The sequence below is a fragment of the Podarcis muralis genome, chromosome 12, assembly GCF_964188315.1.
Source record: "Podarcis muralis chromosome 12, rPodMur119.hap1.1, whole genome shotgun sequence".
Taxonomy (NCBI): Eukaryota; Metazoa; Chordata; class Lepidosauria; order Squamata; family Lacertidae; genus Podarcis; species Podarcis muralis.
The window spans coordinates 58,646,989-58,671,891 of record NC_135666.1 but is presented as its reverse complement, the minus strand read 5'-3'; the positions used below and the strand labels follow the sequence as shown (position 1 = coordinate 58,671,891).

At 40.6% G+C, this 24,903-nt stretch overlaps 1 protein-coding gene across 7 annotated transcripts in view; it reads right to left on the bottom strand.

Annotated features, from left to right (window-relative positions):
• SUGCT (succinyl-CoA:glutarate-CoA transferase) overlaps nucleotides 1–24,903 on the bottom strand; it is a 287,447-nt gene that overhangs the window by 228,738 nt on the left and 33,806 nt on the right. For all 7 annotated transcript variants that reach the window (XM_077916528.1, XM_028750513.2, XM_077916531.1 and 4 more), the window contains 2 exons: nucleotides 21,491–21,634; nucleotides 10,454–10,549 (listed from right to left, as the gene is read on the bottom strand). In XM_077916528.1, the coding sequence (XP_077772654.1) occupies nucleotides 10,454–10,549; nucleotides 21,491–21,634 (240 nt within the window). The remainder of the gene's footprint in view (nucleotides 1–10,453; nucleotides 10,550–21,490; nucleotides 21,635–24,903) is intronic.

The window sequence follows — 24,903 nt, the reverse complement described above, 5'->3', positions numbered from 1 at the left end:
CCTCTGAGTCCGAATCCCAGGCCATCACACCATCTCAGTTCTGGCCTGAGCTTTTAAGGTTTTTGTGTAGTCCGGCAAGGCTAAAATTATCATTATTTTTTTTAAAAAATTGCAAACCCTCATAACTCAAAAACGGGATGAGATAAAAAATTAAAATTTTAGATTTAAACTTAGTTTTGATCATTCAACAAGTGTACAAAATATTAAGAAAATTAGACGACATGAGGTAAAATAGTTGATATAGAATGACCCTTAGAGCTTTAGCATCTGCTTTGTAAGCAAAATCTCCTCGATTCATCCCCTTCCATCTCTGGGTAGGGTTGGGAAATAATCCTGAAGAGCCACTGTCAATCAAGTGCAGACAATTCTAAGCTAGTATTGGTTTGACGGCCTGAGACATTTTTCTTAACTTTAGTAAAATTCCGCATTTGGACTGCACTGTCATCAAATACCAAAGATATGAACAATTCAAATACACATTTGTGCTAGCAAGCGAGCAAGAAATCATAGGAAGAATCATCATAGCAAATCCTGCAAGGTAAATCAGTACAGCAGCATTTTATAAGCTACATGTTGTCATAATGTTTACATTCCTCTTTGCCCCAGGATGTTATCCTCTCTAAAGATGGTTCCCAAACTCTCTTCCCCAAAAGTTTACTATCCAATCTGTTTAATGTAACTTTACATCCTGGAAGCCAAGTTTAGGGGGCTGCGTGGGACGCTGAAAGTCAGGACCTCCAAGGTAGCTTTCTCTGAAATGCTGCTGGTTCCCCATACAGGGCCAGGCAGACCTTGAGTGATGCCCGGGACCTGGTGCATGGTTGTAAGAGTTGTTGAACCAACTGGCAGCAGTGTCCCTAGTGTTGTTAAGTTAAATATACATGTAAACGGCCAATTGCCAAGGAAACCCAAAATGGTCCCATTTGATTTCAAAAGAGGCTGGTAAAAAGGAAGTTGAAAAGCAAAATCAATAGGGACAAAAAACCTCAAAATGCTTTTTTAAGACTGCAATATTAGATACTCAACATGAATTTATATCCAAGTTCAGGAAAGGTACAATGAGGACCAAGAGAACACCGGCTTCGTTAATGAACGGAGTCAAAGAAGATATTAGAGGCAAGAAGGCTTCCTTGAAAAATGGAAGTCTTGTCCAAATGAAGAGAACAAAAAGAAACACAAACATTAAGACCGACAAGCAGTTCTTTAACTGTATTAGTAGCAGGAAACCATCTACGGAGGCAGTTGGACCTTGAATGACAAGGGAGTCAAAGGTGTTGTGAAGGAGAATAAAGAGCTTTCAGAGAAGCTAAATGATTTCTTTGCATCTATCTTCACAGTGGAGGACAGATCCTACTGTATGAACTAACTTTTGCAGGAGGTGAGTCTGAAGAAGTATGAAAGACAGTGGTGATGAGAAATGAAGATTTAGGCCTAATAGACAAAATAAAAACTGGCAAATTGCCAGGTCTGAATGGCATCCACCCGAGAATTCTCAAATAACTCAAAATTGAAATTGCTGGTCCATGTTCTCTGAAGATTTGATTTTCAAAGAAGGAACTAACTAATCTGAAGATTCTCTGTTTCCTCTAACACAAGAAATACAGTGGGCATGGTTGTTAAAACATTTTATAAACTAATAAAATTTGGGAGTTCTTATATTTGATTGGTTTCTAACAATTAGGAAGCTGGGAGGGGGGACTACAGGTGGCAGCAATATTCAAACAAGTCCTGAGCTGCTGAAAATATATTTTAGAAATGTTAAATTTAATGGTTCTCTGGTGCATGCCTGGGATTTCTCTGTAATCTTGTTGAGCGATATGTAAGATCCTGGCAACATCCCAACCATGCTCATTTAAGTATTGGTAAAAGAAATCTTATCTATAAAACTAATTTGCTCTCAACTATTATCGTTTGCTTTATGAAACTTTAAACATAAAGAAAATACTCGCTCTGTTTTAACTTGATGTTGTTTCTGCTTTCCAGAAACGTTGCATAGATTTGTTGTGTTTCCAGTGCATCTCCCCCTAGTTGCCTTTACCTGATCTAACCAATTACTTTATATGACCAGCTGTGAAATAGAAGGGAGAGGGGGAGACAGAGAAAAAAGGAGGCCGGTGGAGACAACATGAAGCAAAGTTTTAGAGCCTGAAAGCAGAATTTCCTAGTTTGCCCCCTTAGCCTCTTTAATACTTGCAATTAGGTGCCCAGGAGCATACACTAAACATCAAGTCACCTGTTACATCCACACACTGTTCCAGACCCTTTGGCAGGTCAAGGTAGCCTTGATTTAGAACCACATTCTAGCTCAACAAGCTTTCTCATTTTTAGTTCTCCCTGAGGCTCATGGCTGCAGAGTCTTGGGTATTGGGCCAGTAGCCTTCAGGAAAAAAACATTCCATCGTAGTAAACTGATATTCTCAGTTTTACAGATTATGAGGCTGACGCTTTAGATTGTACAAATGTAAGTGCTGATCTCAAAACACAAGACCTTCACACTTGGGGAGGGAACAAAAGGGACATAAAACTTTATGTGTTTGAAAGAACATACCAGCAGAAGATTCAGAGGTGTCGTCATAGGTAGGAAATTGCAGAAAAGAATTGTGTGGAACTGTTTGATGTGGCGGGCCACTTTCAACACAGTTTACTATGGAAAGGGATATGCAAATAAACCAAAGTTGATCATAAAACCATAGAATGAGTCATAGAATCCTAGATTGCATGTACACAGTAACCCCCTACAGTGGAGACGGCTTGCTAAGCTGGTTTCCATCTCTACGCTGCTTACAGTGGTGCCTCGCAAGACGAAATTAATCCGTTCCGCGAGTCTCTTCGTCTTGCGGTTTTTTCGTCTTGCGAAGCACGGCTATTAGCGGCTTAGCAGCTATTAATGGCTTAGTGGCTTAGCAGCTATTAACGGCTTAGCGGCTTAGCGGCTTTAAGAAAAAGGAAGCAAACTCGCAAGAACTCGCAAGACGTTTCATCTTGCGAAGCAAGCCCATAGGGAAATTCGTCTTGCGGAACGACTCAAAAAACGGAAAACCCTTTCGTCTAGCGAGTTTTTCGTCTTGCGAGGCATTCGTCTTGCGGGGCACCACTGTACACTGACATGATGTGAATCACAGAATTGTAATGTTGGAAGGGACCATGAGGTCCAGCCCCTTGCAATGCAGAAATCTTTTGCCCAATGTGGGGCTCAAACCCACAACCCTGAAATTAAGAGTTTCATGCTCTACTGACTAAGCTATCCATCGTGATAAAGATTTCAACAGGTTGCTGGGCGGAATATGGAGTCACATCTAATACTACGGCTTCTTTGCTTGCGCTTTTAAAACAACTTTTAACATAGTAAAATATTTTCATGATAAAGAAATGAATGTCTTCTACAGTATACTATGAAAGGCAGAGCAGAATTTGTCAACACTCCTAAACATGGACCTAAAAGTCTGCATAGGGTATCTTTTCACTGGATTTTCAAGCATTTGAGAATTACAATGATAATGTTAACATGACCCTGGCCTTATTAGCAGCTGGCGGTAACAGTTTTAAAAGGCAGCTCCAATCAAGACTAATGGCACAACAGACTTTTCAAAGACGCCAGAAACTAAAACTTTCCACAGTAACGACAGTTCAGTGGTCACCCATGTTGTTGGGATTGGAAAAAAATATAAAGTCTCATGTCAAAGCAGAATTTCATTGAAACTGGTCTTCAGTTGGACTTCAGCAGGGTTTAATTAGATTAAGCACAAAGTAAGCCCTCTTTCTGCTTATACTAAAGTTTCTGTCTATTGTGTGATAGCTGCACCAAGCCATCTCTAGCTCCAGTCAGTTAAATCATGTAAATTATCTTTTCAAGCTGATTGATTCTGCATGCACCTTCCACAGCTTAGATACTCAGTCCTTACTGTAAGAGCTTAGATACTAAGACCTTACTCAGCACTGAAAGTGAGGTGAGCTCTTGCGCTGTGTTTAAAGATCAAATGCCATCGTCTCTTTGTGTGGGACTGTTGGGCACTGTAGAAACTGGTTCAGTTCGACTGCATAAGAAGAGAAACTGTGCAAAATTCTAATGCTGACATTTGAAGAGAAAAAATCAGCAGAAGAATAAGCTTTATTTGATGACAATATATCATTTCAAACTCTATCAGCATGTATATATACTTTTCTTTAATAAAAAAAAATCTGGTAATTCTGACATTGCCTTTATTAACTTTTTGGAACTCAAACCAGACAAGCTTGCTGTAACATACTAGATTACATGAATGACATCTAGTGGCCACACAGCTTCATGACAAACAATGCATTGCACATTAAGTAGGAAACAACTTGTTTCCAAGTCAAAATTAAAACCCAGTTAAATGTTAGTGTCAAGTTATGCAGATATTTTCTGAATAACTTTTCCGGAACTGAAAAGGTGTTTCCTCCATCCTCAATTAATAATGTTGTTTGCAGGGCACATAACATTTCTATTATTTAGTTCCAAAGCAGCATGAAGATATAAATTTGATTTTCAATATGAATTATATCTATAGTAGCACAATTCAGATTTCGCCCCCCCCCCTGGATTATGTGGCCTAGAGCTATATTGAACCATACTGACCACCTCAGATAGTCCCATAAGCACATCTGAGATGCCCAGGGCACTGGAGTGCCGCTGAGGGCAGCCAGTCAGTTAAAAAATGTATGGAAGTGAGAGCTGGACCATAAAGAAGGCTGATCGCCGAAGAATTGATGCTTTTGAATTATGGTGCTGGAGGAGACTCTGGAGAGTCCCATGGACTGCAAGAAGATCAAACGCATCCATTCTGAAGGAAATCAGCCCTGAGTGCTCACTGGAAGGACAGATCCTGAAGCTGAGGCTCCAATACATTGGCCACCTCATGAGAAGAGAAGACTCCCTGGGAAAGACCCTGAGGTTGGGAAAGATGGAGGACACAAGGAGAAGGGGACGACAGAGGACGAGATGGTTGGACAGTGTTCTCAAAGCTACAAACATGAGCCTGACCAAACTGCGGGAGGCAGTGGAAGACAGAAGTGCCTGGTGTGCTCTGGTCCAGGGGGTCACGAAGAGGCGGACACGACTAAACGACTAAACAACAACAACAAACAATGTGAGAACCACAGACATCCTTCGAAATCTGGATTTTGTGATGCAGTTCTCCAGCCAAAATACATGTATTAGGGGAAACTGTGCATAAAAATGAATATATTTGAGAAAATCTAAAATGCATTATACTGGGGGAAATGCTTGCAAAAATGTGTACATGAGTCAAAACCACAAACAATGTATTAGGAGAAATTCAAACTAAAATGCTGATAAACTTCATGAGATTTTTTTTCTTTTAAAATTACAAACGGGTGCAGTAATGTGGTGAATTTAAGACAGGAAAAAGGAGAAATGGAAAGAACCAAAATTGGCAGATCCTTCCATTGCTAAGCTTCAGACAACCAGCTACTTTGCAAAGAGAGAAGTGCTGAAAAACCAGGAAATGACTGGGGATAGATCTGAAATGGAAAGTACTTTCAAAGGCAGCTTGTGATATAGCATTATAATCGGCTTCTCAAAGAGCTTAAGGCATCCTACTAGGTCTGCTCCAGTAACTTGGGATGCCTAAAGCAAATCTTTGGAATATCTCCAATGTCTGAAAGCCGTAGGATATCCTGAACAAGAATTATCATTGGGAAGAAAAGCAGCTTTCACATAGAGTTATTGCTCTGCTTTTATTCTAATCTTTGATTAATCTGGTTTGAATAAAATAAAAAAACTAATGACCATTAGATAAATGGCAGACATCACTGTTTAAGGAAGTTTTTAATGTTTGAAGTTTTATTCTGTTTTTAGTGTTCTGTTGGGAGCCGCCCAGAGTGGCTGGGGAAACCCAGCCAGATGGGTGGGGTATAAATAATAAAATTATTATTCTTAGTCTTATTTAGCCACCCAGTCCATAACCAGGAAAGCTCCCCTTAGTGCAAAAAAGGTATCTCAATACAAACAAAATCTTCAGCATGGTCTAAAATGGATCTAGAATTTGGGATGCAATGGCAACAGATGTTGCTCCTCAATTACTGTTATGCAGAACACTGCTTCTGTCTGATACAGAGGTAGGATACAGCCATTGTGATTAGCAGTTCCTAATTACTGCCATTTACATGCTTTTGAATTATGGTGCTGGAGAAGACTCTTGAGAGTCCCATGGACTGCAAGAAGATCAAACGCATCCATTCTGAAGGAAATCAGCCCTGAGTGCTCACTGGAAGGACAGATCATGAAGCTGAGGCTCCAGTACTTTGGCCACCTCATGAGAAGAGAAGACTCCCTGGAGAAGACACTGATGCTGGGAAAGATGGAGGGCACAAGGAGAAGGGGGCGACAGAGGACGAGATGGTTGGATAGTGTTTTCGAGGTTACCAGCATGAGTTTGACCAAACTGCGGGAGGTAGTGGAGGACAGAGGTGCCTGGCGTGCTCTGGTCCATGGGGTCACGAAGAGTCGGACACGACTAAACGACTAAACAACAACAACAAAATTACTGCCATACCACTGATAGAAAGTTGCTATTAAGTACTGTAAAACTGGTCAGTTTTATTGCATCTCACGTAATTTTTTGTCTATGGCAAAAGGTCATCAAAAAAGGTTACATCCATACAAATAAAGGGGTTTTTTTTAAGTCTAGAAATCATCATAAACTAAGATAACAAGTCAAGCCAAATGCATCTCTAGGTTTTTTTGTAGAAGTTTCACATTTCCATTCCAAGAAGACTTGGTCCACTCACGATGCTCTGAAGCTATTGAAAACACCTTGTAAATTGCTGTGCGAGGAGAATAATTTCACCGCTAGCATGACAGGGGAATACGGGATTGCAACTATCATTTTTTTTCCCAGCGGAGAGACAAATCTTATGGCAATAAAAGGAAATCTTTGCTTGTGAATCGGGGTCTAATATAACAGGGCTAATGTTTCTCTGGTTTGAATGTACAGTGAAGTGGGGTGACTGTGGAACAATGGCTCAGGAGGACCGTGATTGTCAGATAGATTGCAAACAGCTGCCTGCCTCCCTGAATCCAGCCATGCTGGTCTCTGGCTGATTCACTTTCATTCTGGCCATCCTAAGCCCTTCTTCCAAGTTTCAATAATAAAGGTGCACGTGTTATTATTACAGGTTTGAGATGGAAATATAGTCCAATAAAAATAAAGTTGAACTTTAAAATAATTGCAAAAGAAATGGCTTTTTGAGAGAACAATCAGGCTAACATAACATACTGAAAGTTGCAATGTCCAGCTCAATGCAAAATGGCTTTTTCCCCATTCCCAGTTACTAGGTAGTCACTTGATTTTGTAGCATCTCCACTGCTATGGGGTCAAATGTGCCCCCCCCCCCATTTTTTGGAAAATTAACTTTGCAAACAATGAATATCAGCAGAACCATAATGGGGGACAGAATTCCCTCCAATATTTATAATACTGATCTTGTAGGTTTTACTTTCTATAGCAGCATTAACACTTGCTGGTGTTAAATCATTACACCCATAATCACTGCTCTCATAACCACATGCAAACTAGTCATCTACAAGACACAGTCAAGCATGATGGCCCCATATCAATAATAACCAATGGGGGTTAGTAATTAATAAGGAACTGGGATGTGCTCCCTACAATGTGTTTGGGGCCACCCCCATTGTTTGACAAAGGGGGTGGCCCCAAAAGAAGTAGTGGATCTTTTTCGACCTTGCAGTGAAAATCGACACTGTGATTTAGAGTGGCCAAAAGTGGCCTTGACTATTACTAGAATAGTACTAGATGCCATGTTTGACAGTGTTGTGCATCCAAATCAAGCATTAAGCCAGATGCAATTCAATTATATCTCACAGTGAACACTACCCTGGAGGTGTGGGCATATTGGGTCATAGAAGCTGGACATTGCAACTATTAGTATGTTGTTTCTTAGGCTAATATTGTCTCAAATATATTAGCTATTGTTTTAAAGTTTGCAAGTATTTTTCCCTATCTTTATTGGAGCAATGGCCCGGAATATGCTAAAAACCAAGTAGGAAATTTGGTTTAAAACATTCTGATCAATTTTAAAAGAAGCCCATTTCAAAAAAGCCAACTATTGGTTATGAAGTTGGCTTTTTAAATTGGATAGTTCATGCATAATCCTAAACCAAGATTCAATGAAATCTTGAAGCAGAAGACGCACAAACAGTTCACCTGGGATCATCCACATAGCAGGAACCCATGGTTTAGTGTTAAGTACAAACCATCTCACAGATATCAAAACTCATATTTTCCAGCAGGCAGTTTCTGCTCCAGTTTCTACTAAACTTTCTCAAGTTTAATAAAACTCAAAGTAAGCGAACATTTAATATATAAAACTGAAAGCATCCAACAAGATTAAGTACAATTAGAACTAACACACTTGCTGATTACAAACACATTTTAAACACTAAACAAACAAAGTATTGTATTTTGGTCCTTTTTCTTGCATGACACTGTTCAGGGATGTGTCATGCACAGAGACCCAGATGTTGAAAATATTGACTTTTAAAAAATGAAACATCTGTTAAAAAGAGATTCCCAAAGGTTATTTAATCCTCCATGATTTAATGACATTCTGACATTCTTAAAGTACCATAGCAAAGTCCACATCTTTTCATAATTGTAATTTAAAGCTTGTCTGAACACACATTTGCGCCAATTTTTAAACAGTCTCAAGCAAAAAAACAGCTCAATTTTCTCCTGAATTTCATTAATTAAAAAACAACCACCCTTAGCCAACATACTATTTACATAATTTTATCAGTGTGCTTTAATCTACATTTAACCACCTCAAAATGTTTGGAAACATACGACTTCCTAGAAGAATATAATCTTTAGTCATTATATATTGTATTTCAGGAAGCAGAAAGGTAGTGCATCATATCTTTGGGGATTATAACTTAAACATTCTTGGGTTCTACTCCAAAAGACACCAGACTAGCTGATGCTTTGTCTGGCCACAGACTCACTCAAACTCGGTTTAACCATCTGTTAAAGGAATGCAGAGCAGTTTTACGTAAGACAGAGCAAACATCTAACAAAACAGCAGATGTAAAACCCACAAATATTTCTACTACAAATAACCGCACTGTCTACAGGCCGGTCATACTACCACACCTAAGTAGCAGAATTATATTTTTTTGACCCGCGGTTACAAGGTCTTCTGGCCGCTCCCTGGTCCTTGAACCACTCTCAGCTAGAGAAACAAACATCTGACCATCTCCAATATGTATTTCCGCCCCCACCCCCCACCCCAAGAGACTGCCTTCCATTGCCATCCTTGGGACCAACATAATCTCCATGCCCCTGATACTCCATGTGTCTAAGACATATTTACTGAACCTTTTCCTGTCCTATATGGTGCATCTTCTTCTGCAACAGGGACATCATTTTACTGTCCCTGCCCTGCATTTTGGACTTTACAACTTTACAAGCTCACCAGTCCTTTCAAATGATGAACTTACTCAGATAGCAATATCTACAAATAAGGAGACTCAACAACGCCCCACCCCCCTGCTTCCTGGTGAATATTTATCTCAATCAGCAACCTTTGCACCCTTAGTCACTATGGCCACAAACTATAATGTTTTATTTTATAGTTTTTATCTGGGGACAGTGTTTTAACAATTAAAAGCTGGCAACCAAACCAGTGACATAAGCAGTTAAATGGCTTTTCTGGCAATGGTGCCATCTTTCTAAGTTCAGGTGGCACTATTTGTATTTATTTTTCTCTCTCTCACTTTCCTCATAGGGAAGGAAAAAGTTGAGAGAAAATGAACAATGCCCACCTAATTAAACTGAACATGATGAAGGTGGAAGTGGTTATTGGTATACCATTAACAGGAATAAAAGCATTACATATACTAATAGAATAATACTGCTATGGGAATACAGTTGCAAACACTTTGTATAAATATTCAGGCCTTGCAATTTGGAGTTTTGTATTAATCTTGGCTCCTTCGAAAGGTTGGTTTTCATTAAGTTTCCATCTCTCATAGTTACAGAGAAACACTTTAAAATACACAAAGGCTCAAAAACAACATAAATCTTTTATAAGACCCCCGTGGTCTTTATGCATTTGGTGCGCAAAGCTAGCTTTCTCTTTTTGTAAGTGCTATGGAGTGCAAACCATGTTCAGTAAATGAGATGTATGCTTTTCCACTCAGGCATAAAACTATCAAGCCCATAAAAACACGTTAAAGCCATCCCACCATAACATCTTTGATCCATTCAAATCCAATTTCTTGTTACTAACTTGCTTGGTGATGAGTACATACGAAAAGTACAACACGCAGGAAGTGAATAGAACCCTTTTTCTAACTAGACAAGCTGCAGATCACAAGAAGTAAAGCGTTTGTCCACTTCAAAGCTATCAAAAACCACAGAATGAGAAAAAGGCCCCTGCCCCATTTGCTTACCTGGTAAGGAACAATACTTGCATGGGCAGTACCCCAGCGTTTGGATTCTGTCTTGCAATTTAGGTAAGTGCTTGCTACATAGGTAAGGCAGGCGACCTGCAAACATGAAAATATGAAAAAGGCAGTGTCAATGTATGGAGATGTCTGCAACACTGCATAGCGTTTTAAAATGAAGATGCATATGCCCTCCAAATTCGAGTCAAAAAGCATCGTTTCAGGGCATGAATTATTCTGTAGGGAAACAGGAAGAGAATTACTTCTACAAGGTGAGCTAAAAGGCTATAAATGCTGGCTAGATCATCACATAATCAAAGAAAAGTGGGATCGTTATAAAAGTCTTTCATAAGAAGATGGTCAGGTGCTTTTCATTATCAAATGTTGGGGTTTTTTTGTATTTGCCAGGATTAACTAGGACACAGAATTTGGTGCCAAGCCACTTGAGGCTAAAGAGCCATTTTGTTCTTCCATGGCCCAGCACGGCTCCATTCCCTGGGGGTCTATTGTTGGCTCTTGGTCTGGCCTGCTTATAAATTCTCCTAAATCAGGCCAGATCTGGAATCTGTCTGGTCCCCTAAGAGGATGTCACTGTCTGTTCTTGCTCTCCCTTATCCCAGCTTCTATGCTGCTACTTCACTGAATCCTCTGCTCTCTCAGCTCACTCTCTTAACCCAAGGCATGGCCTGCAAATCAGCTCTACCTCAATCTGAAATCCAGTCCTTACCATGTTACAAGTGATCAATCTCCTCTAGCACTTGATGGCTTTTCTCTCTCTCTCTCTCTCTCTCTCTCTCTCTCTCTCTCTCTCTCTCTCTCTCTCTCTCTGTAAGACTGAAGGACTGGGACCACTAGAGACCAAGGTGGACTTAGCTGGTGTGCTTCAGAAATGATTCTGTATTTATGTTTTGTATTACGGATTTATTTTGGAACTTTCTATATTGTGGGTAAAAGCCTCAGCGCCTAGGGCTTGCCGATCGAAAGGTCGGCGGTTCGAATCCCCGCGGTGGGGTGCGCTCCCGTTGCTCGGTCCCAGCGCCTGCCAACCTAGCAGTTCGAAAGCACCCCCGGGTGCAAGTAGATAAATAGGGACCGCTTACTGGCGGGAAGGTAAAGGGCGTTTCCGTGTGCTGCGCTGGCTCGCCAGATGCAGCTTGTCACGCTGGCCACGTGACCCGGAAGTGTCTCCGGACAGCGCTGGCCCCTGGCCTATAGAGTGAGATGGGCGCACAACCCTAGAGTCTGCCAAGACTGGCCCGTACGGGCAGGGGTACCTTTACCTTTTATATATGAGCTGCATTGAAAAAGCTTTGTTTTGCAAATAAATATTTAAAACAAATATCTTTTATGCAAGAAACAATTTATTTTGCTAAAGAAAAAAATGAAAGACAAAACTTATTACACATAATCAAGAGAAACACCTAATATTTCAGCTGTTTTATTTCAATTTCAAACGCTACGTTTGAAGTTCAAGTGTTAATTAAAAATAATTATTATCTGGGAAATTATCCGGGAAACAAAGAGCCAAAAACCAAATTAAAACTCAAATGTCAAATTCTGAAGTACAAATCTTGAGGTTGCAGTTTCTCCACAGATGTTTGAAATATGAGTTTAGAGAAATGTTCAGACTCAAGGAAAGCAGCCTTTCCCAGTATTTTTGTTCTAATCTGGTTTATCAGCAGAAATGGTCATTTTACAAGACTTCTCTCCTGTAGGCTGACTCTTATGGGCAAGGCTACCAAGAACCATTTCCCGCTATTTCTGGGACACAAAGGTGTCAGAAGCAGAGTCTATGGTTTTTTAAAAAAAACAACAGATAATCTGTTCCATAAATCTATTATTTGTTGCCTACCATCTAAAAAGGTAATTGATCGCCTCTCTGGGAGCCCGTACGGCTTAGCACAGATGTGGGGAACCTCTACCTCTCCATATGTTGCTGAACTTCAACTCCCATCACCCCTGGCCATTGGCCACGCTTGCAAAGACTGGTGGGAGCTGTAGTTTAGCAACATATGGAGGGCTAATTGTTCCCCACTCCTAAGACAATTGCCTGCCGATATTCCAATTGCCTCTTGCAATTACCTAAAATGTGCTGGAAGCACTCAAAGGTGCACTCGCATCTCACACAAGCCAACAGCTGGACTCAGTAGGCTGTGATGGGCAAACTAAGAATACATCCTAAATCACAGCAGAATCTTCTTCAACACCCGGTATTTCTTCAGCAGACATGCAACCCCTACCAGCCGCTGGAGAGGGGCAGCAGCTGATTTTGAGGTGCCACAAAAAAACAACATTGAGAACATATTACTACTGGGTGGTATTTAAAAAATGGTAAATGAATACATTGTTAGTTAGTTATTATTGTTTTATTTCTACTGCCAAGGAATAGTGCTTGCGTCCTTTTCCGCCTCAGATTCTAAAATGACTTGACAATCTCTGGACACCAGGCATCCTCACTTGTGGGGTGAGGGATATCATTCGCTGTTCTGTCTTAGGCAGCAAAACGTATTTGCCAGCCCTGAAAGCGGCAAAGATGTAGAACTGTAGTTTCTGGGTCCCAAAGCCTTCTCAGAGCTTAAGGCAGCTGCTTCTTCCTTCTGGAAATACAGGCTGAACTCCCTTTTCCATCTTCCCATCAGGCCAAAGAAATCCTGCTCATCGGAGGATGGGAGGAGTAAACATCCCAATATGCACCTCCACATCAGTCGATATCCCCAACCTTCTTGAGGCTTCCCCTTCTTCCATGATTCCTTGGGATGCTCATAACCCACCAGGAGTCTTGAAGCCTGCAGGCTCCAGTCGACCTCACCCTGACCCACCTGCAGTCCATACAAGCAGATTACTGGTCCAGCTACTTGTGAGCAAGTAGCTTCTTCCTCACCAAAGAATTCCCTAAGGAGTAGGAAACTGCTTTATAGGATCATTTCCCTACTTCTTAATACGTCTGGGTCTACTGTTTGCATGTGTTTTGGGGAAGAGACAATTGCGGTTATTTTGAATTCCTTCTTCTTCTTCTAGGGCCACAGCAGCTGCAAGAGAGCTAACATTCATCAGCGCTTCCAAATGCTTTGCAATCCTTAGGAGGTAAGACAAAATAATACATCCCATTACCCAATTATTTAGTCTGCAGGTTACAGAGTTTTCTTTAAAGCCTACAAGGCATTTTTTGTTTCCATCTTAAGTAGCAAACCCAAAGGGGTGGCCTTTAGACATGAAAGCAGATGTCCCAAAAGATACAGTCTCAGCATTCATTCACTTGCACAGACAGACCTACCTGCTGTAAATATATACCATGTCTGTCTATATTTACCAAACACTCTTTCTTCAATGTATTGAACACACACACTTGAATTCTTCTGTCTGCAATCACAAAGGATGATCATGTCACATGTTTCATTCTACACACCTAGCAAAACTGAAATTCCCCCTTGTAATGCTAAAACTTAATGTTCTTAAAACATTAGAATCAGACAGCCAGGGAAACAAGACACGAAGTGCCAGAGGGGAAGAACAGGCAGAAAAGAGGGAATCGTGTTTCAAGAGGCTTTTAAAAATCCCACAAAGTGTCATTACTGTGGCTCTGTCAAAATAATATGTATGTAATGTCCCAAGCAAGCATGGGTATTAAGAGTTAAGTTAAGTTAAGATGGGAAATAAATTTTTAACAAACCATTTTCTTTATCATTGAAAATAATTGGGCATTCTGGATTTTCATATGGCTTTCTTAAATTTAGATACACCCCAAAGATGTATTTCCTCCTAGTTTATCCACCACAATTAGAAGTGGTGAAAAGCAACAAAACCCAACACAAAACAGCTTCATAGCCCTGCCCAATAAATATTTATACTTGGCACATTTATGGATGACATTAAAGGATGGGAACAGAATGGTGAAGTGTCAAAATTGGCCCTCCTCGGGCAAACAAAATGCCATGCAAAGGTGAGAGATGTATGGCAGTGAGTGTTGGCAATACCTTGTTGAAAGATGTGAGCAGAGGGAAGGCTAGCCCCATCCTCATAAAAGCCTCACAGATTTCTAGGGTGCAGCATCAATTGCTGGAGAAGGAACTATCTTCTTGGATGATATCCAGTAGGGGTAACCAGAGGTTAGCAAATTTGCTTTCATATGCTGCTGTGGTTAAATTCTCTCTCTTAGCTGCTTGTTCATGCAATGTATTTATTGCCAATAAACAGTAGCTTTCTGCATGGCTGAGAATCTATGCAACTGCAGTAACGTCTTGGGATTTGGCTAAGTGAGTTGGTTAAATCATGTGCTAGGTACCCACATCAGCACTGCCAGTTCCCAGGAAGAGGCCTGTGAAATTCTATAAAAGTTAGTGGACACCATGAAGAACTCTCAAGAGATTTATAAGTAAGAAACAATGCATGTTACTAATATATGTTACCCTATTCCAGCTCAGTGTTGAGCTTAAAAACCAACCAACGTGTGACCAACTTTTCTACAGCATGTGGTTTCATCAGGGCAGGAATTTTGCTTATTTCCATTAAGCTGGGAAGGTCTGTCTAGTAGCTGAGAAAATGAAGCATCCTCAAATAGCAATGACCCTTTGCTTTCACAGAATGCCTTTTAAAGGAAATATTTCAAAAGCATGCTTTCTTTCAACCGTCTACACCGCAGTCTACAGTGCTACGAACTCTTGCTTCATACTACAGAGACAGAGAGATCAAGGCGGCAAATGGCTCTCTACATTCCTACACTGTGGTAACTGAATGAACAAAAAAAGTGGCCTTAAGGCTAAAAAGACACTTGAAAGTTGCCTATTACTACGTGCTTTTGTCCTACTGAGCCGTGAAGTAACATACAGAACAAATCTCTGGAGGCGAGTTGCATTTGAAATGGGACAAGTTTTTAACATGAGAGATTCATCTTTCCATCTTTGCAGCTCCGATGCGCCCACTGATCACCCAGCTATTTTGCATTCCTTTGAACGCTTTGTGTTGTCTTGAGTACAAATGCATGTTCAGCCATTCAGATGTCAAAAGACAGCACTGCTCAAAAGAAAAGTGTCATTTAGAACTCTATTTGATTTAGGATATGGCTGAATTAATACAGGCAACTCCCCACTCGTGCGCATTTGAGTTGTGGATGACACACGTGTCATTTCTGGCACTGCAAGAGGATGGGGCGGGGGCAGAACAGATTGATGCAGGCAGCGGCCAGGAACGCAAACCCCACGTGAGTCGGGAGTCGCCTGTATTAACTTTCTGGGCATACAGAGTTTAAATACATACAGAGGTTTCTCCCCCCCCCCCCCATACTGTACATATCCCCAAACCCACCCCACAATTATCACAAATAGAAGACAAAATTTATTTTCAAACTTATTTTGATTCTGCATTTTCAGATATGTACTTGCCCAAAATGTGCAAATGCTGAAAAGATCATGTTGGGTAAAAAAAACCTCCCTGGCGTTGCTTCAGACCTCTTTCAGTTGCAGGCCCCTCTGCACTTAACAAAATCTGAATAAATAACCTTATATCTGTATCTTCCTTGATTGATGAAAAATAATGTGGCTGATTGAGCAGATAACATTCTGAGAAGCAAATGCAAAGCTCTCTCAAACGTAAATGAAAATAATCCAGGTATGTCAAGGGTTGCCAACATGAGACCTACAGGTGCACCTGCGCTTGTGGAAGCCATAGCTGTCAACTTACAGATTGGAAAATAAGGGACTGGCAGCCTTGAAAATAAGGGACCAGCAGCCAAAATAAGGGATCTGCAGCCTCACCTGTTCCAGGCACTCCAGTCTTCCTGTCCTCCTGCAGTCTGGTCAAACTCATGCTGGTAGCTTCGAGAACACTGTCCGACCAACTTTGTAACCAGAGGTTCAACTGAATAGAATCTGAATCACATGCACCACAAGGCCTATGCAGCCTCAACTTAAGATGGCTCCCCGGCCTGGCTTTGCACTGCAAAGTTTGCAGCAGCACTTGCCACAAAATGGCGTCCAGCATTCAAAAACTCCGTCAGCTTGCATTAACTAGCCACACACAAGGCATGCAAGCTCCACTCCCCAGTCGTTCTTAGACTTCTTATTGGGTGAGCAACACAGCCAAGCAACACAGTTGGAGCCTCCCTCCTCCCTGGCCTGCAGGGAGGGAGGGAGAGGAGCTGCTTCCTTTGAAATTTAAGGGACATCATTTAAGGGACATTTAAGGGACATCCATCAATAAGGGACAGCAGTGGGACACACATTTTTTTTGGTGGAAAAAATGCTGGACCTAGGAAGCCAACATTCCAATCTATTTGAGACTGATTATATTTCTATACCACTTTTCATTCAAATGAATCCCAAAGCAGCTTAGAAACAATAAATATTATTAACATAATAGATCATCATAAATACAACATAAATAATATAGAATTATTAACAAATCATAAGTGAATCAATTACAATCTATAAAACACTGTTAAAGCAACAGCTACAAAATAAGCTGAACAACCCAATTAAAGCTAAAAGTCATATTATGTGATTAATAAATCAATGCAGCAACACTGAGACTTGCTGGAGGACATGGAATTGGCAGTCCATGGTCTGTCTTTGTTCAGATGATTATCTACAAAAAATTAATTGCTGGTGAAAAGTGCAGCTTGTTTAACAGCTGCTGAGCAGAGGATATTTCAACATCTCTTTTTTCTCACCCCTGCATGACAAGCTGTGCTTGCTGAAATTCCATCTTCTGTGGAACTTTTAAAAGGTATTTGAGCTCTCTGCCTCCCTTGCATCTGATCACCCCAAATATGTTTGGCCAAAACAGCAGGTGTGATAGTAACACTGCACCCCAAACAAGGAAAGACAAACTATCAGGTTTAGGAGAGGAGAAATCAGGGGGCCTGCAGACGAGAAGCTGCACGCAGAAGACAAATGGAAATACAGAGGTTGGAATGTGTGCATATGTTTGCATGAATGATGAACACATGTATCTTAGGTTTCTTTCAGAGAACACAGAATATCCAAGTGAGAAAAATAGAGAAAGATACAACTGGAAGAAAAGGAACTGGAAGAAAAAGTGCCAGTTCTGCCCATCTAAGTGGGCACATATGGCGTGATACAGTCCTTGAAGTAAACTGGTCATAAACTGTTGTGGGCTTTGTAGTGTCATAGCAACACCTTGAACTGAGCCAGGTAGCAAAGGAGAAGCCAGTGCAGTTCTACTGAGGAAGAGTTTTCTGTGCTGGTAGGGATTCACTCGTGCTGTAGCAAATCATGCTACAGCAGTCAACACTATCTTCTGAACCAAATGCAGGCATGTCCAAAGTCCGTCTTGGGGGCCTAATCCGGCCCCTGTGGCAGTTTTTTTACTGGGGTCAAATCCTTTAAAAAAGCTCAACAACTTCAATCCTAAAAAACTTTGGTTGGCCCTCACGCATGTTCACTTCATCAAATCTGGCCCTCTTTGAAAAAAGTTTGGGCACCCCTGACATACAGGAATCCCATCTTGAAGACACCAATATCTGAACAACTGTAGTCACTGCATTGCATTGAAGAATTAATGGCTAATGGGATAAAATATCATTAAGCATAAAATTTGTCAATAAAGGGAAAGAAAAGTACCGTAACCAGAGTTGATCTATAATTAAAAGAAAATGCTGTATATTTTTGTGACTTAAGCATGAAATTAAGTAATTAGAAGCAGAAAAGAGGCTTACCAGTAAATGTGCAATGCTAACAGTGCTGACTAGAGGCGGCAATGCAGAAGAATTTCTTGAGGTGGGTGAAAGTTAGGTGTGTTGGTTCCCCCTCCTTTAAAAACACAAAAACCGGCAGCCTCCCATATTGCATTGCAAACCTCTTGAAAGGCCTCTGTTTCGAAAGCAGCTCACCCCACAGCATGGGGGTGCAGGCTAAGAGGGAAATAGGCACACAGTGGTTAGTCGAGTAGCTCTCTGGATCAAAGTGATATTCTTTCCTTGGCAGAAGTTGGGGGGAAATGCACAATAAAGACAGCTGAATTTTATGGAAGTGTAGGATTCCTTGCTTAATGTCAGACTGAGGCAGATGGTAGAAACTGAAATGGCTCAGGGCTCTTGTTGTTTGCTTGCTCCTCAACTGGTTACAATTAAATTCAGGAATGATATTATAAAAACTTCCAAGAGATATTTTCAGGCCACAACAGAAGACACAGATCAGTTTCATAATTGGAAACAAGTACGAAAACCACTTCCTTCTTATTTACTATCATCTAAAGAATACTGTTTAGATGCTGATGCTAAGAAGACGAGTTGACTATCATAAATAACGCAAGTGTAGGGGGAAGTTTCAAAGGGACTTTATGTTAGGGGTTAAAAGTTTATAGTCAAGGCACTTTGGAATGCTGGTACCCAGCCATTAATTTCGGATCAACTCATAAAGAACTGTTCCTAGTGAGAAATCAGCTACTATCCAGCTGTGGCCTGATTTAGCAAATCCACAGAATTAAAACCTTATGGAGCTGGTGTTCCCAACATGGCAGCCATGCAAGCCTTCAGCCCCAGCCCATTGCACCCTTGAAGCCTCTACATTCCTCCCTCCCCTCACTGCCCCCTTTTCCCCTTGTTAAGAAGGGAGAAGAGAATCACCTCTGCCTAATAAGCCTTCAGTAGAGAGAGAGGAACTCCAGTTTTTCATGCTAAGATTGGAATCCAAGAAGAAAGTGGAGTGACTGGGAAGAAGAGATGCAACACATTTTGAAAGGCAACAGCAAGCAGGGAGTGGAGGACAGACCAGGAAGAGAAGGAATGGGAAGAAACTGAGTTTATGTGATTATTTTTCCTCTTCTCTGGCTCTGGGCCATTGGTTTTTGTTCCGGTTCCCCCATCACTTCCTTTTGTCTCTGGGGTTTTTCCCAGTATCCAAGGCACAAACATGCAATAAAAGGCAATAACGTGTGAGTGGCCATGCCTCCAATGGCAGCCATTTTGTGACAAGCCAAATGTTGTCCACCTCAGAAGCATTTTGGGGGCAGCATTTGAAAATTCCAAATGTGCCTCCTTGGGCAGGGAAAGGTTGGTGACCCAGTAGGGTAACAGCTTTAACTTTGGAAGATGTTTACTAGATAGCATAGCACACAGCTATGCATCTGTTCTTTCTTCTTTTTAATTATAGGCACAGGAGTGACTAGGCAGGTGGTGATCAGCGGAGGCTCCATAGGAGATGCTTTCCTTAAGGCTTCCAGTCATGCTGGGACCTCATTTTATTAGTGCTGGGGAAGAAGACAGAAGCCTTCTCTTCCCACAAGTTTTCTTTCTGTATATGAGTCCTCTGTGTATATAATTAAGAAAAATATTGATAAGCAGCTGTATATGAAGCATCTAGCGGTGCTGTGTTATTGTATTATTGTTCTGTGTATATTCTCTGATGTTTTACCTAGTGAAAGTTGCTTTGTTGTCTTAACAGTGCATTTAGATGTAATCCACCCTGGTAGGTAAAAAAAGGTAAAGGATGGTTAGGTCCAGTCAAAGGCAACTATGGGGTTGCGGTGCTCATCTCGCTTCAGGCCAAAGGAACTGGCATTTGTCCACAGACAACTTTCCAAGTCATGTGGCCAGAATGACTAAACTGCTTTGGGCGCAACAGGACACTGTGATGGAAGCAAGAGCATCCGGAAACGCCATATACCTTCCCGCTGGAGCGGTACCTATTTGTCTACTTGCACTGGTATGCTTTCGAACTGCTAGGTTGGCAGAAGCTGGGATAGAGCAATGGGAACTCCCCCATGGTGCAGATTCGAACCTCCAACCTTCCGACTGGAAAGCCCAAGAGGCTCAGTGGTTTAAACCACAGTGCCACCTGCGTCCCTTTCTATGCTGGTATGGATGAAGGACAGACTAAAAATCAAATTAATTAATAACAAATTAATAAATCTTCCCAACTATTCCCTTCAGTTACATTTTCAATGGCATATTCAACATGCATTTTGCAATGGGTCTGAGACTGGGCTTATGGTAATAATTTACTAGGTGACATAAATAGATTTTTTCAAAAAATTCTGCATTTACTACTGAGCAAAAGGATCAATTGCTTGGATCCTATGCAAATGCAAATATCTGTATTTCTTCTGAGCACTCAAAGTCAGAGGGAGTATTCATGGTAATTTTAATGAACCGCAAATTACACATGCACTTAAAGATGAGACATTGGGGGGGGGGAAATAAAATACAAAAATACAAAAAATGGTTATTGTTATTATTTATTAAATTTGTATACCACCCTTCATCTGAAAATCCCAAGGCATTCACAACAGAAAAATACAAAATGAAAATACAAAATACAGTGGTACCTTGGTTTACTTACAACCATAATCCGTTCTGGAGGTCCGTTTGTAAACCAAAACAGGTTGTAACCCAAGGCACACTTTCGCCAATGGGGCCTCTCAACAATTTTTGTTTGTAATCCAAAAAAAGGGGGGGGGGGTTGTAATCCAAAAAGAGTTTGCAAACTGAGACACGCACTTCCAGGTTTGACGTGTTTGTAATCTAAAACGTATGCAAACCAGACTGTTTGTAAACCAAGGTACCACTGTACATAGTTAAGGCTTGTTCAACATGAGCTAAAATTCAGCTTATAAAACTGTTCTGCCTGGTAAATTGCTTACCGTCTTTTTAGAAGCATAGAACAATTGCTGATCATAGGTAAGTACTGTACATAGAAAGATAGGTGCATGTATGTGTCTTCCATAATATTGTTAACCATTTCGGTCACTTTAGGTTGCCTCTGCCCACATACCTGGCAGTAAGATATGCCAAAGATTAGACTGTTGATCTGCTATTTTTGGAACCAGACTTGTAGCTATTCAAGTCCACATGCATATTTTATCATTTTGCTAAAATGCTCTTAAAAGTTTGCTAAATTAGTGCAATCAATTCAACCTCATAGATATCCTATCATGTCATTTATAGGAGCAGGATAGTGCAGTGAATTTTTTCTTTATTAACACACACACAAGCCTCCTGAGTGAAATCTGCCACATGCGCCATACTGCAGAGATTATTCAGAAAGTGAATCCCATCCTCATCATCCAAATATCAGAATATGTCCTCACCTGAGACGATAGCAAATTGCAGTCTATGTGCATTCCCTTCCCTGTTTTATATCGCTGAAGAAGTCCAGCCATAATTGCACCATATGCATACAATCCTGTGGCAAGATCAGTCATGGCTACTCCTGGCCTAACTGGCTCACCTTCCTAGAAGGGGGGGGGGGGGAATAAGAGAAAAGAAAAGCTGACATTTCAATACTCTATACCACAAACATTTTTCTCTAAATTTTGTAAAATGACTGCCATTAGCTACAGACTTGGCTTTGACTCTTCCATGGAAATATGTTAGCAAGTTATTTTGGTTTAAGGACTCTAAGAATGAAGGTGACCACAAGCTTCTCAAGTGATCTGCTTGTTAACTGTGATCATGGATAATCCCACTTTTTTATTATTCATTATTATCACTTGCTGAATTTGTTAGTCACTTTATCCCCTGCAGAAAAGGCCCCCTCTCCTGTTGCCACCCTGCAGACCTCTCATGGAGGGAACACAGGAAGAGGGCCTCAGATGATGAGCACCCAGAGTAGAACTGGGTTGAATTCAGATTATTTTGGGTCCCTTCCAACTCATTATTCCATGATCTTCCACCCTCCAGCATGATGGCAATAAAGTTTCAGTTTCCAAGTGGAAACTCTCTAACTTTAACCATCTACATTCCTTAGGACTTGTTGATCTGGACTGGAAAGCAAAAGGGGAGGACAAACACACCACAAATAAGGCTTATTTACATCAAGTAGTGTTTAAAATGCTGGTAGCCAGACTTTTGAGTTACACAGAGCTCCATCTCTGTATGGTTGGTTGTAAGAATGAAAACAATCATACAGTTAATAATACAGTGGTGCCTTGCAAGACGAAATTAATTCGTTCCGCGAGTTTTGTCTTGCGATTTTTTTCGTCTTGCGAAGCACGGTGTCGGGAAAGTTTTGGAAAAGCTTCAAAAACCTCAAAAAGCTTTAAAAACCTCAAAAAAGGCTACCACACCGCGTTCTATGAGTTGCTCCTCAAAGTCAAGTCGCAACTGTATTAATGGTGTTAAGAAAAAGGAAACAAACTTGCAAGACGTTTCCGTCTTGCAAAGCAAGCCCATAGGGAAAATCGTCTTGCGAAGCAGCTCAAAAAACAAAAAACCCTTTCGTCTAGCGAGTTTTTTTGTCTTGCGAGGCATTCGTCTTGCGAGGTACCACTGTAATTTGCTTACATAGCACCAATGGGCATAGCATGTAATTAAACCAAACGACAACGATGGATCTCTGTCTCCAAGAGTTTACAATCTAAATGTTCACAAACGGAGGAGGTAACAGAAGCAAAGGAGAGGTAAAGGCCACAGATAATGAATGGGAGTGTGTCTCAAAGCCCCACTGAACTCAGTGCAGTTTACCTCTGGGTAGCAGTACATAGGAATTGCAGTATAAATGTAGTTACACACATTTAATGTTTCTTTAGGAATGAGAACCATCGGATTAGGCTAAATATTTTGTGGGGAAGTTGATCTGTATTTAGCTTCATCATCTGACACCCAACTCATCATGATGGAAATCAGATTCAGAAGCCAATTTCTTATTAGTTTCAGCCTCTCTCTTTGCTAAACAATGGCACATATGGAGGCAAAGTCCAGCGCAACATGGGAAGCCATGAGGGTTTGGATTAGACCACTCAAAATTGCTTCCAGCACACAGAATCATTCAGGTTATGTTTCTGTGAGTTATTTTTAAATGGCCACGTGCCAGACAAAGGCATCTGCATCAGTTAGGTCATCTTCTTCATAATTAAGCAAGATCAATAATCCTTAAAAAGAGCTCATGCTGTGCTAACATTTCAAACCAGTTAGGCACCCCATGGAGTAAACTATTATAGGTTAAAGTGCCCATGCAGTCAGAGTCTCTCAGTACATACAACAAATACAATTTAAAAGAAGCTGAAAAGGTACCATAAGAAACTGCAGGCTTGGAAACTGTTAGTAATTTTCTCTTTTAGATTTATTATGTTCTCTGAATGTGCCACCATTTTTTCTTATTCAGGCATTTTAGACCCTACTGCTTTGGCTTTAATCTTTTTCCAAATGTGTTGGCTGGAGATCAAAGCTTTGCAGGAGAAGTTTGATAACCAAATGATAATACCAGATGCATCATCATCATCATCATCTGTATTTTACCTAAAAGTCTGATCCAACTCAATAGGGATCAATTCAAGTTGAAACACATTCAGAGTGGCCCACAATTTGTAACCTTATGGAAAAGTCCCCTGCCGTGGCGATATTACAATTTAAATGCACAGCAATTAGAAGGGAGGGATATGTAGAATTGTCTTACTGATCATTGTTTCCCTTTATGGTTTATGATTGGAAAATCTTCTAGTAGTTCTTCTATCTTGATGGTAAATCATCTAATAGCCATGGTTATCCATGCTTTGATAGTTTTAAACGCAGTGTAAGGAGTCTCTATGGGAGTATATTTTATTTTAAAATGGGGCATCAGAGTTTTTAGGGGGCTAACCAGGTTGTGATAGCAGGCTTGTTGGTTTCTGAATGTCTTATGTAGATTTTTCAATTTTGTTGCTCTGTATGGGAGAATGACAATAAAGATTATCATATCATATAGCTCCCACCCCACTTTAACTACTGAAATGCTTTGTATGTCGAGCTGCTTTTAAAAATGGCCTGAAAACCACAGCTGGTTCAAAAGAGAACCACAAGTTTTAATCAAATTATGTCAGTGATTTATCAGCCGCACTGGCACCCAGTCCACTCCCAGACCCAATTAAAGATCTGGTTTTAACCTACAAAACCCTAAACATCTTAGGACAGGTTCCTTTAATAGTAATTAAGTGAGGGAGAGAGCCTTCTTAGTAGCGGCACTTCAGCTATGGAAGAAACTCAGCAGAGAGCCTTGCTTGGTCCCTTCTTATCACAGGGTTTTAAACTGTGTTTTAAACCTGGGCCATAAATGATTTTATGCTGCCTCTATGCAATGAAGGTTGAGTTATTGCTTCTTAATGATGACTATATATTGCATTATTTTATTTTGTTGCACAGCCCAGGGAAAAGTTGTATATTTAAGCTACTTAAATTATTAGTAGCATTTTTATCCCATTCTTCAGCCAAAAGATGCCAAAAGTGCCTTACAAATGTCAGTGATAAGAGAGTGCCTGCCTACAATCTAAAATATTGTTGTTGTTATTCTTTATTACTGTTGTTAATGCTTTATATAAAATTAATAGGGTTTTATGGTGCTTCCCAGCATGCTTTGCAGGACACAGGATGGGCTCAGCTTTTCCATTGTTTAGAACTTCACATTTTGTTAAGTTTAAAACATAATCAGCAATCAGTTCTATACTTACATAAGCTACATTTTTAAACGTTTGATTTATTCCATTTTTGTATTTTTGCAAACAAATCAGAGAGAAGAACTTCTTCCAAT